Raw genomic sequence first — 14,268 nt, 5'->3', positions numbered from 1 at the left:
TTTGGTACGCGTAGAAATGTATTTAGGATGGATAAGTCCAAAATGGGTCTCCAGTCGGTTCCTTTCCTTGGTACCAGGAATAGTCTGGAATAAAAACCTTGACCTTGTTCGTGAGTAGGTACCTCTTGAATAGCTTTCATGTCCATGAGTTTTGAAATTTGTATTTGTGCCTCTGCCCTTTGATTGTGTGGCAGGTTTGGCATGCCTCTCATTTTTGGAAGAGTGTGAAAATGAAATCTGTAGCCTCTGTTTATAATGTCCAGGATCCATTTGTCTGTTGTGATAATATGCCAATTTCTTGTAAATAATGCCAGCTTTCCTCCCAAGGGAGCTGCCAGCTGAGACTTGCTTGGCATGAAAAGGAGGAAGTCATTGGGTTTGTTTTCTGTATTGTTGTGCATGTCCTCGCCACCTCTTGGTGCTGGAGTTTGCCATTGTCTGCCTCTATATGATCCTTGAGGTTGTCCTCTGCCCCTTGTGCGCCTGTATCTGCCTCTTTGGGGCTTGTCCGTGGCTGGAAAGGACCAGTTTTTTGAAGGCCAATTTCTGCTAAAACGAGGTGGTTGTACCTGTAGAAAAGCCTTGACAGTTTGCATAGATTTAGCTTTTTCTTCCATTTTACATAGTATCTCCTCAGCATTAGTACCAAATAGTACATCCTTTTGTAAAGGAGCATCTAGTAGTTTAGCTTTAACATGATCAGGCAAGCTTTGTTCCCTAAGCCTAGCATGTCTACGAATGACTGATCCTGTAACAGCAGCTCTACTTGAGGCCTCTAAGGCATCATAGCCACATTGCAAGGTGTGTTTACCCACTTGTTCTGCACTATGCATCATATCCTGCAATTCCTTCAAATCTGGTTGTTCAGATTGAGACATTTTATTTCTTAATTGAGATAACAGAAACTGCTGGTATTTAAGCATATGGAACTGACAATTTAAGGCCCTCATGGCTAGGGTGGCCGAGGTGTATACCTTTTTCCCCCACCTTTCTAAGGATCTAGATTCTCTTTCGGAAGGTAGTGGATTCTTGGCAGTAGAGGCCTTCATTCCCTTGGGGCCTTGAGAAATGGTTTCAGGGTCAGCATTATGGCTTTTGAAAAGAAATTGGTGAGAGTTAGGAACTCTGTAGTACCTATCAGGTTTGACTGGAGCAGGAGGCAGGGAATCTGGACTAAGACAAGCCTCCGAGTAAACATCATCAAGTATGTCCAAGACAGGAGGTATAGCCAGCGGTCTGTGTTGAGGTAACAAAAGAAATTCCCTAAGCCTTTTCTTGGAATCAGAAAAGTCTTGGCCTTCCCAATGGAAGTGCTCCCTCAAGGTGTGCAAGGTTTCCCCAAAGAGAAATCCTCTGGGGGGAGATACAGAAGGAATGGACTGTTCTGCATCCGAATCTTCATAAGGGGAGTATGAGTGCTCCTCTACATCAGAATGTTCTGAGAAAATGGAGCCCTGTTCAGAAGAGGGAGAATCTTCCTCCACTCTGGGTCTCTTGTCTGGAGGGGGTTGGGAACCCCTGATAAGGGTAATCAAATCCTCAGCCATTTTAAGCATCTGCTTTTTAGGCATGGGGCCTGGGGATGGGCCCTGAGCAACAGGCCTCTTGGGATGCATGGCTGATTTGGACTTAGTAAAGGCCTTAATGGAAAAGGAAGATGAGGGCCTAAAGACACCCTGGGTGGAAGTGGACCTGTCCACATTAGGAGACTCAACACTCACAGTGGCTTTGGTGGTTGTAGTCTGAGTAAGGGCCGAGGCACCTGCGGTCTCGGGTACAGAAGACACCGCCAAAGAAGTGTCGTCGGTAATCAGGGACTGCAAAGGCATCTCGCTGAGAACCGGACCACGTGCAGTCGGTTTTGGCGTGGTGTCGGTGGAGACCGCAGACCTCACGTGTCGGTCCTTATCCTTGCGTCTTTTGGACAAAACGGTAGTCGGAGTCTCCGACAACATTTTATAATCAATGGCTTTACCAAAATAATGTTGGGCGAACTCTGCCCGACGCTTAATAGTGCGTTTATTGAAAGAAGCACAAAAGCAACAGCCCGAGACGTCGTGGTCTGGGCCTAAACAAGGTATGCAGAGGGAATGGAAATCCTTATGCGGTATTTGCTTCCCACAAGAAATACAATTGTTAACTTTGTCTGACATCGGTCTGAGGCAAGAAAAGTTTCCCCAACGGGGTACTTAGCTTTAAAGAAGACTTCGGTTTCTAATTTTTCGTAAATTCAGGAGCTGGCCGACCGGCACTTGCGAACTGCTTCTGCTTCAGGCACCGCGCGGCAAAAAAGACTGAAGAATATGGCGTCAGCTGTGTCTTATATACCCCTGTCGCACTGACGTCAGGAAAGAAAGCGACAACAACTGACGCCGGACCAAGACTTTGGAATTCGGCCGACCGAGGGACCGCCTGACGGCAGAGAACCCATATGTGATTACTGCAGCTGTATGCACGATGAACATCTGCATAAACATTGTTTGGTTTCATCTCTCCATACACCACTTTTCTCTCACTGCTGGTCCTTGCAGGTGAGACATCTGGTACAGGCTTGCACTGTTTACCTCATCGTGTTCTGTATTGATTGATTCACTGTGTTACAGCATGGTCATGAACAATTTTTCAGATTAATCATGCAGACCAGCAAACAGACTTCTGAATGACACAAGAGCTGGGGACAGACCTATGAGACAGCTAAGTCCCTGATGTGCTAATCAACCTATCCTTCCCTTTTTAAGAGCTCACAGATACAAGCTACCTATTTATGTATATGCATACTCATCTTTTTGGGAAAAAAAAAAAAAAAATATATATATATATATATATATATATATATATATATATATATATATATGTGTGTGTTTGTGTGTGTGTGTGTGCTTCCTAAATTGGAAATATAGAGCATACAAACCTGATTATTCAAACCTTGCCTGATTAATAGAGCCGTGTGTTATTATCACTCCACTGCTCATTGCTGTGTTTACAGGTTAAACTTTATTCTTTCTGGCTTACCGCCTATTAATTACTGGAGGAATTTTATGCAGCCAATAGATACCATTGGCTTAAGAAACAATATGACTTCAATTTAATTTGAGAACTTCCAGATGTCTTTATTCCCCACATTGACTACCACTGTGACCTCTCCTAACATTTGAAAAATCTTTCTTCATTCATATGCTTTCATATGCTTTCTCTGTGCCTTGATTTTATCTGATCACTGTACTAGAAACTCCAGCTTCTATATTTTCTCTCCTTGTTATTCTGTTTCAACCTGGGCTCCCTCCAGATTTAGTTTAATTTGGTGAAACTACTATTACCTCCAAACAGTCTTCCTGATTACTAAGTTAAACAGATAAGTTATCATCTGTTACTCATTATCTTTGTAGAATCTTGTGATTTGATTCATGTCTAGTTTATCTCATTTATGTTATTCTAATTGACTTATTAAACTTTACTAGATTTATTAATTTGAGATGGGTTGTCACTCACAATGTACTTTACTAGTGGTGACTCAAGGAGAAAAGCTCCACAAGCAGAACAGAAAGTAATAGGATTAAAACTGCAATATAGTTTAAAATGGTGTAGAAAAAATGGGTGCTGGTTGCTCAGTAGTGGCACATTTTATTAAATCTTGTTTGTCAAAAGCAACCCATAAGTCAATGGAATTCTTCATTGTGGGTTTTATTGAACTACACTGTGCTTGACACAATATGTGGATAAATATGATGCAGTGTGCAGTTTAAAAATTATTAATGCGAGAAATAATGAGGTAGACTGAGTACAATATTCTGGGATGACAAAAACAGCAATTCTAAGGCTAAGTGGAAAATGTAAGCATTAAGAAGGAAAAGTGCCATGCAAAAATTCAACTATGCATTACTGCTGTCTTTGGTTGTGATTTATTGTGTTATGCCTGAAAGGAACAGAAAGGAAATTAATGAGATACCCCAAGAACAAAAACAGAAATTATTAAAGCAATGAATAAATTATTAATAAGGTGCATAAAGAAAAGTTTGAAGAGTGCTATTCTTTAATGGTTCATTACATGAAAACACAGCAAAGAGAGATCTTTCAGTAACACTTGTTGAATAATACTGTGTCTTTTTACTGTTCATGTCACTCAGTAATGGAAATTTGTATTACATGACAAACGCATCAATATTACCTGCATTTTGTGAATATTTTATTCTACATAAGGAACTCTGTAATAAATATAAACATTTATATAATGTTGCACTTCAGTGTTTAAAAAACACCAAACTAGAGCCAAATGTGGAAAAAAAATCTGTATGTGTGCTATACAGCTATAGCTTGCATTAGTACTAATACACTCAGAAATTATGTAATGCATTTCTGTAATATAAACCACAATAAGTTGATAAACAGTGCATGTTAGGCAATCACATCCTTCACCATTAAAAATTATATTTTTCCTTACTTCATAGTATGGAAGCAGCTCTACTGCAAACATTCACGCACCCTCCCTTACTAAAGTATTTGCACAAAGGATGATATATGTATTTATATACACTCCCCTTTACTCATATGTGTACAGAAGGAAGGTGCACATATGGGCACACAGTCTGTCTTAATCATGGGTTTATACACAGTAAGATGCATATATATACTTTTTTTTCCAAATCTTTATTTTATTTTAGTTTCATTAAATATATTGTGATATACAACAACAGAAGATGTTTAACTGACAATGATCAGTATTCATAGACAAATAAAGCCATTAGTCATTCAAGTAATTGGCAAGTACACTTAAGATTTTTCTCAATATGAAGAGAGAAAAAAAAAAGAAAAAGGTAAACATTCATAGAAGAAACATGACAATTTTAACACTATTAATACAAAGTATTGTTATTGGCAGAGTCGAAATTCAGTAGTTAACTATAATATGGAATAGAATAAAGAATAAATACCACACAAATACAACTATTTACAGATAGTGCTACATTATTACATTAAGATTTTAATTGCATTTATTAAAGTTTAGTACTTCTTATTTTTGTATCTGTAACACACATATAGGTAACCATGGATTGAATCTCTTTTGAGGAGGAAATGTTGATAATACTTTTATAGGACAATAGGTACAACAAACCATTCTATGTTATTTTAGGATACAATCTAAAGTATTATTCCAGAAGCTAAGGTATTTCAGGCATTTAACATTGTTAGTAGTTAGTTTATGAGATAAAATATACTTGGATGCCATGTTCTTAAAGTTATCCCAGTCTAATTTAGAGCGATCTAACCAGTTCTGTGTAATGTAGAGCTTAATTAACATAAAAAGAGCAGTTTGGTAGTGGGTATGTCAGTATGGCCTATACATAGTATATCAAATTCCCAGGAGAGATTGAATTTGCCTTATCCCATTTTTGTAAGTTTAATCCTTAAGGAGTTCCATACATTTTTTGCATATTTACAGCTCTATAAGATGTGTAAGAGGTCAGCTGTCACTGTGGGGCAAAAGGTACGGAAAGGTGAAGTGTTAGGGAAGAAACTGTTTAAATGTTCTGGGGTATAGTATGCATTATTATTTATCATTAATTGGGTATATAATAGTTTCTTAAAAGGGGCAAATCCATTTGTATTGCTGATTGCTTAGGAGAGATGGACATCAGTCAGTTCAGGGTTTTTGTTTCTCCAATATTCTGCAAATGTAATAGAAGACTGGTATTTAGTGGTAGAGATTAGGTTGTAAGTAATTGATACCATCTTCTTTTTAATTTTTAGACATTTCAGGAGTGATGTTGCAATGTTTATTTCTTCCTGTACTTTATCTGGAAAGCTCCCCAAAGTAGAGATTATCTCTTTGATTTGTCTCAAAATTATTGTATATTTGTTACTAAGTTTAAATTTTAGTTTGATATCATTAAGGAAGTTATCCTTGAGTTGAAAGAAATCCCACACAGTTAAGATTTTAATTTCATATTGATACATATTCTCCCTTAATCATGGGTTTTACACAGTAAGATGCAGATATTGACACATACTCTCCCTTATTCATGGGTTCACACAAAAGATGATGCAAATATTGATAAATACGTTCCCTTATTCATCAGCTTACACACAGTATGATGCACATATTAACATATGCTCTCCCTTATTCATGGGTTCACACACAGGATGATGCAAATATTGATAAATACTTTCCCTTAATCATGGGTTTACACACAGGATGATACACATATTGACACACACACTCTCCCTTGCTTACAGGTTTATTTGCAGATGGTGTGCATATTGACACATACTCCACATTACTCATGTCTGCACACAGAATGAAGCACATGCTGACACATGGCCCTGCTAACTCATATGGCTACTGACAGGATGATGCACATACTGATACTCCCACTTACTCCTGGGTTTACATGCAGGATGATGCACATATTGGCATACGCTCCCCTTATTCATGTGTTTACACACAGGATAATGTACATATTGACACACACTTTCCCTTGCTTACAGGTTTATTTGCAGAATGGTGCATATTGACACATACTCCACATTATTCATGTCTGCACACAGAAAGATGCACATGCTGACACATGTCCCCCCTAACTCATATGGTTACTAATAGGATGATGCACATATTGATACCCCCACTTACTCTTGGGTTTACATGCAGGATGATGCACATATTGACATAAGCTCCCCTTATTCATGTGTTTACACACAGGATAATGTACATATTGGTGCACATACACACACATTAACTGTGTGCAAACATACAGCATTATGTACCTATTGACATATACTCTTCCTCACTTATATGTTTGCAGACAGGATGATATGAGGTACATACTGACACATAGTCCACCTTGCCCATACGTTTCACAGGGGATCATGCATATATTGATATATAACCCCCCTTACCCTTATATATTCAAACAAATACATATATTGATAATAAATACTTCCCTTAGTCATGAGTTTGCAGTCTGGCTGGAGGCTCACAGAGCATTGTATGACTTCATTCTTCAGTTTTGCTGGATGCATACCAATATGTGATCTCCTTGTATACAGTCTATTTCACTTCTGCATTTCTACTTAATTTTAGCTGTCCATGAAAGGGTCAGAAGCACAATAATTACTTGTAGTGGACAGCTTCTTAGCTTTGTTATCTGTGTATCTGTTACTATGGCTGACTACATTGGCAGTGGATTCTGCCTGTTCTGCAATGAGCAAGAGTCAAACTCCAGAATACCAAGGTTAAATGTCTTCTCATTTGTGTAGCAGGAACAAGGCAGAGTCAAGCCGTGGTACCTGTTAGTTACAAATTATACCACTAGAACAGGATTGTAATTATTTTAATTACTATGAGAATAAACTAGAAATCTAGAAGTACATGAAGGTGATTTTTTCCACATTTTTGCTTCCAATGAACTCTTATAGTATTTATAGTGAGCATCAGGATGAGAAAATTTTGAATCAGGGTAGATAAACTTCACCTGTAGCACAATTCTACCAACAAAATACATTTTATCTTACCTATATTTGCTGTATTCTAAACAAACAGATACACATTTTAAGCATCTTGTGATTAACTGAAGGTGCAACTCTTTTTTGCTTTCTAGGTAATATGTCTGATTTGTGCTTGAAAGCTATTTATTCAACTATAAATCATACTAAAGGATGGCACATGCCTTATTCATTTCTACCTTCAGACCACACTACTACAATATATATATAATTTAAAAACATTGTTCTTTGCTGAACAGCAGAACCAAAAATGAAGCTAAATGGTGAAAATCATTGTATCATTTCATGAATATTACAGATTTTCATAACACAGGCTAATCTATCAACAATTCAGTTAGTTAATAGGATATGGGCATCCAATTTTTCAGTAACAAAACAAGCTATTTCTTGCCATTCTAGTGGTATAGATGGATAAAGCCCTGACTATGGCCCATCTTACCAGGGTTCTATTAGCTGCTTGGGTGACTGACAGAGCAGCAAGGAGGGATGGGTGAGTTGACCTGTGGGCATCTCCTGTGTCAATCCCCGGTTGAGGTTTGGGGTGGCATGCAGGTCGGCATGCCTAGAAGAGGTAAGTAGAGACATGGGTGAGCTGTCATACAAGTGGGAACAATACACTGCCCTTCTCTATTGCATGCCCACCCCTCAGGCATAACATTAGGTCTGTAAGGGAGGAGAGGAGCAACAGGAGTAAGCGAAAAAGCCAAAAAAAAAAAACAGCTGGATGTGTGGCAATGTCACTGTACAGGATATCCTTGACCCCAGCACAATTTGCAGGCATTGGATCTGGGGTAGATTGTCAAGCTAGCAAGGAGACAGGGCACAGGACAGCTGTCCAAGTGAGGGAAGGGGAAGCAAAAAGAGTGCTATTTTATAACTAAACACATTCTGCAAAGATTCTGAAGAAAACTGAAAAGCTTATGGTGAGTTGTATTTTCCATTAGTTTTACTCCTTTTTTTATTCTGTTCAATAGATTAAGTGAAAAGGTCAACACATACATAGGAATTAAAACACAACATTATTATACTGTTTTTCAGCTAATTCTATTCCTGATTATAAATGTGCTTTTCTAATAAGAACTGTAAAGCATTTAATTTGCTAATTATCAGTATGAGTTTAGTGCTGGTATTGTCATTGTAGTCCAGAGTACAGTATCTAAATGTACCACTATTAAGATTCAACTGATTCACAAGGTTTGATATAATAACTGCATGCAGAACTGTGCATCCATATTCATAGACTGTACACACACCCTCCAGACTGTAACTAATATGAAAGTATAAGTAAATAGCCAGTGCTTCTTGGCATTTAAATCATGCAGGACACAAAATTATATCCCAGTAAGGACCTATTCATGCAGGCTACAATCTATTGCATGGTCTGCTCCCCCATGTAATTACAAAGTAAACATATGTAACATCATTCCCTGATGTCTAGCAGATTCCCTTACAGCTAAATCAATGAGAACAGGTTTGTGCACCAACAAATTCTCCAGACAGTCACAGTAGCCCCTCCAGAAAATGTATTAAGTACTGAGAGGTAAAACCACTGACTGGTAGAGCCCTTCTCACAGTATTATTGCCTCCAGTTCTACTGAATGTGAGAAGTATGATATCCATAAATTCCTTCAAAATTGTCTATCAGAAACAAGTCATGGTGGTGTAAGGGAGCTGTACCAGTCATAACCTCTCAATCTGTCTGTCTGTAGAAGATTAAGGGGGGAGAAGTGGGACAAGTGGGCCAGATGTTAAAGATAGTATTAGGTACCAGACATGCATTTGCTTTGTAAATGTAGTTCTAATGGCACAGGTAGTAAAAGTTCTGAGGGCATTAAACTCTGTTTAAATGACTAAGCTGGAACTTGTCCATCTACTTTTCCATATCTGATAATCTTCGTGCTTATCTGAACCAAAGATTACTTCTGAATTAGTCTATAGAGGAAGCTGTGACCATATCCATGGCTATAACCAAAGAAAAGGAGACAAGTACTGGCTCAGAGTAAGGGTTTAGCAAACTGTATCTACTTCCCAGTTGTGTATGGCACAGACTGTCTGGGCACTACTACAATGCTATGTTCAATAGCATGAAACACTATACATTAGCCTCATGTTAGTTACTAAGACCATTAAAATTAATTGGAATATGCAATAAGGTAGATGCCTTCCAAGACACTTCTTTATGATGCATGTATAACGTTTGCCATTTTTCTTCATGGTGGATTTAAGAAAACCATCCACACTGGAATACTGAAGTCTTCCAGTATAGATATCTTGCATCTTTATATAAAAATGTTATCTCAGTTTTAAAACTGATCATTTATATACTGTAGGTAAGTATTCAATATGTACTCATTGTTGATATTAAGTTAAGAAAAGGTTGAAATTTAAAAGAAAACAAGATATTATTTTTTAATATAATTCTTTAAATATTAAACATCATATAGAGTTAGAACAAACAATAAATATTAACAAAGAGATTCTCACTTTGGATTGTTGCAGAACCTTTCCTTGTAGGTAACTCCTCCTCCACATGTACGGGTACAGACAGACCATTCAGACCACACTGACCACTGTCCATGGATAGGTTTGGGACCATGATCTCCAACTTTTACACAGTGACCCCTCCTACACCACTGTCAAAAATAAACCATTCAGTCACAGAACACAGATCATTAACTGATTAAATATAATTTATGGCAGGGCAATATAAAATATTAAAAAGGCAAAAATAAGAAATGAAGAAATATTGTAGTCTACATACATTAACGATAATTCATTTTTTTCTTAAAAGCTATGATAAATGCCTGGACCAGCAACTCCTTCATCAGTCCAAGTAAGAGGATAAAAATGACCACATGTTGTTTTATGTGAAACTGTAATCATACAATTTTAAGCACTCCTCTCTGCCTCAGAGAATGTCTAAAAAACATAGAATTTAACCCTTTAGGACCAGAAACTTGGTACCTGCTTTGCCATTTTGGTCCATAGTTGTTAAAATGTCTGTGTAATTTTATCTTAAAGATCTCATGTTTCCAATATGAAAATACCAAAGTTAAAATATGCCACTTTCAGTTTTATATCTAAATAAAGCATTATTCATATCCTGCTTCTAAAATGGCTGCAAATGTACAGTGTAGTTATTTCAGTCTTATCAATATAAACACAACCAGAATTTAGTAAATACCTCAGAGATCAGATCAGACTTGTAGTGAAGGGTGTTAAGAAGGAAATCGGTATTATTTGCTTAAAAAAAATCTTTGCTGTAATAGCCAGGACAAAATAATTGACAGTATTAATGCTATGAATTGTATGATGATATACTAATACACGGGTATTGACCACAGTTCCATTTATGAGAAATTTGATGTAGAAAGGCTTTGTCTTGTGAAACCTTCATTAGATAAGTATGTCAAAAAATGCAAAGGCCAAATGGAGGAATGCTTTGGCATATCATTTGCCTGAAAGGTTAAAAATTTACTAATGATGGTACAATGCTGCTAGACTGCTCTGGGTAGATATTACATAGCTTCAAAATTTAGAATAGGACAGCACCTTTGGGGATGTGGGGGTGTAGCCCCCCACTTAATTTGGTTTTCTGTCTGGTTTTGTTTTAGATTATTTGGTAAAACCCATCTAGGTGGGGGGCTACACTCCCCACACCCCCTAATGTGGGAGGCTGTGCTCCCCACCCTCCCTAACTATATATATATATATATATATATATATATATATATATATATATATATATATATATACTAATGCCAGGATCGCACTACAGTGGGGAAAATGACATATACATTTGACTTGTCTTAGAGTACCACTTCTCAGTGAAATGAGTTTTAGGTGAAATGAACTTTAGGTGATTTAGTCTCAGTGAAATGGGTGTCAGTGAAATGGTCTTTCAGTGAAGTGATACGAATATATATACATATAGATATATATATATATATATATATATATATATATATATATATATATATACATATATATATATATATACATATATATATATATATATATATATATATATATATATATATATATACATATATATATATATATATATATATATATATATATATATGTGTGTGTGTGTGTGTATGTACATATATATATATATATATATATAGAGCAGGTCCACAGGAAGTACTACTGCAATTGTAATGTACTGCAATGCAGATTTTTTCTGAGCGAGAAATTTTAAAATCTAATGGGCCATATGGTAATAGATGCAGGGAGACAAATACTAAATAAAAAAAATAAATGTAGTTTTAACAGAGTATGCTGAGGAAGCGGAATAACACACAAGTGATGAAAATATAAGAAACAGTTTACTCATGCTTTGCTTATACCTGATCGTAACACAACCTTTATACAGGAAGGTTAATACACCTTGGGATGAGGTAAAATTATCCTTAAGGTACAGCTTCCCTATAGGTTTTTTTCTATATAGAGGGAACAAAACCTTTAGCTATGCAGACATGTCCAGGAATAACATTGTGAAACCTACTCGTATTTCTTTAGACTTTAATCATTCATCTTTAAGTGCAACTTATTCACATGACCCCCCTAGGCCCTGCTACCACTACTGTGCTGTTAAATTCTCAGTTGTCTAGAAGAATAGTGTTCTCCCAGTCATGGGTATTATCTCCTCAAACACACATTGGTGAGGGCAGTGTATCAGGTTAGGCCTTATATTGGCAGACATATATCTTAAATCATGACATTTTATTAGCATGTCAAAGAAGAAAGTGGCATAAGCTGTATAAATGACCCACAAGAGCTCTTAATGTACATGTATAGTACCAAACAATATAATTTCATGTATACAGAGTAACTGCTAGTATACCCTAAGGAAGCATTAATGTATATCACTAATTTCAAGCTGCTGATGCTGTATGCTATCTGTTGCTATGTTTCAGATATTCTTTGTGTAATAAAATCACCAAAAAAATGTTTAGTGACACAATTTCCTTTAGAGTACACATGGAATGAAATTCTACCAAACCTACCAATCTAAACTATATAAATTCTATTTATAACACTTTCCGAAGCTTTGTAAACAATAATATTGACATTAAACTATGGTTTCAGTTATTAACTCCCTTCAAAATTACAAAAAATTTTTTCAATAATATTCCTATAAATACTCTTAATTTATGGAAAGAAAAAAACTTTACATGCTGGTACCAATGTATGGAAAATCTGACAGTCATGGATGTAAATCAGTTAATTAATACATCTGATTTATCAAACTCTAACTGGTTAGCTCGTAGCAGTTTATTACCCTATGCACAAGATTTATGTAGAACAATAGACAATTCTTCTTTTAAATCCATACCAAAGTTTACACTTTGCTTGCATGAAGTAATATATATATTAATTGGACAAATTTAACTTCAAAATTATATAAAATTATTATTAATTACAAAATAAACTCTAATCAGAAATTCTCAAATTTTATCACTAAAGAACATCCATTATTGTTATCAAATGAGACTAAAACTAGTTTATTATATTCTATTCAGTTAACCTCCAATATACAAAGTTGGAAAATTTCTTCTTGGAAGATTCTGCATAGAGCTTTTTATATACCCAACAAAATAGCTAGATTCAACAATTCTAATGAGATAATTTGTTGGAGATGTTCTTCAAAATGTATTGCAGATTGGTCTCATATTATGTATGAATGTTCCCATATTAAGAAATTCTGGGAAGATATTGGTGAATTTCTACAAGCCATTTTTGCAGATTCATTTATTTTGTCAACGTCACTAATCCTCCTGAATATAAATGAAACTATTGTTACGAAGAACAAAGACCTTTATCTTCTTTGGACTACAATGGCAGTCTCTAAAAAATGTATCACAAGGAAATGGAAATCATCTATCATTCCAACATTTGATGATTTTCTAATTCTATTGAAATATGTAGCACTGATGGAAATCAAAGTCAAGGAAATGAGAATCTTTCCTAGGAAATGGATTAATAATCCTTGGGAAAAAGTTTGTTCCCTTATTGAGACACTTGAAACAGACACAATTTTAACTTCATAAGAGGAGAAGAAGCAAAATTCCAATTGTTTAATAATGTGTAACTTTTTGTCTGTGTATTTAAGATTGTTTTTATTTTTTCATTATTTGATTTGAGGCCATTGTACATATTGTAAATAGTTCATTACAATTTATTCTTGCTTGATCTATAAAGTTTATTAATTATCTGTTTGAAAAAATCAATAAAATTATTTGAGCACTAAGTTCATAACTGGAAGCGTATGTGACATACCATGTTTGCACCACAAGCAGTCCCCTCTGCTGCTGGCATAAACTTTGTTTCACAGCGGTGGTTTGTTATGTGGCACCATAGGGATTTGCAGATATCCTGGAAAATTAAACAAAACCTAATCACATCCTTTGTTCTTTGCATTCTTCCTTTTATAATAACGATACAATTAAAGAAGTGGAGTTATATATTAAAGGTATTTATAGACAGTGGATTCTGAAAATGGGAAATAATGCTTAATACTACATAGAAGAAACACATATAAAGTTGACCTGTGTTGCAGTAACTGTAGGGGAGACATGGAAGCTACACAAAAAATGTAATTCACAGCTCAGTTTATGTGCCATTCAGAATTAATAATTCAGATGTGTATGATGACACATGCTGCACTTTTGTTTGTCATTTATGGAATGCAACATTCCCTATATAAACATAACATGACACAATGTTTCCATCCATCTATGGAGAAGACGATTGTTAAAAAAAGCC

The 14,268-nt window shown here is 35.9% G+C and overlaps 1 protein-coding gene across 1 annotated transcript in view; it reads right to left on the bottom strand.

Moving 5' to 3' along the window:
• Positions 1 to 14,268, bottom strand: part of ADAMTS18 (ADAM metallopeptidase with thrombospondin type 1 motif 18) — a 403,884-nt gene that overhangs the window by 245,989 nt on the left and 143,627 nt on the right. Inside the window, exons 6-7 of the mRNA XM_044055552.1 lie at positions 13,783 to 13,878; positions 9,982 to 10,130 (exon numbers count right to left, since the gene is read on the bottom strand). Coding sequence (XP_043911487.1) covers positions 9,982 to 10,130; positions 13,783 to 13,878 — 245 coding nt within the window. The remainder of the gene's footprint in view (positions 1 to 9,981; positions 10,131 to 13,782; positions 13,879 to 14,268) is intronic.

This window comes from Protopterus annectens, chromosome 14.part0, assembly GCF_019279795.1.
Source record: "Protopterus annectens isolate FY-2018-M chromosome 14.part0, PAN1.0, whole genome shotgun sequence".
NCBI lineage: Eukaryota > Metazoa > Chordata > Ceratodontiformes > Protopteridae > Protopterus > Protopterus annectens.
This window is presented reverse-complemented; position numbering and strand designations above follow the sequence as displayed.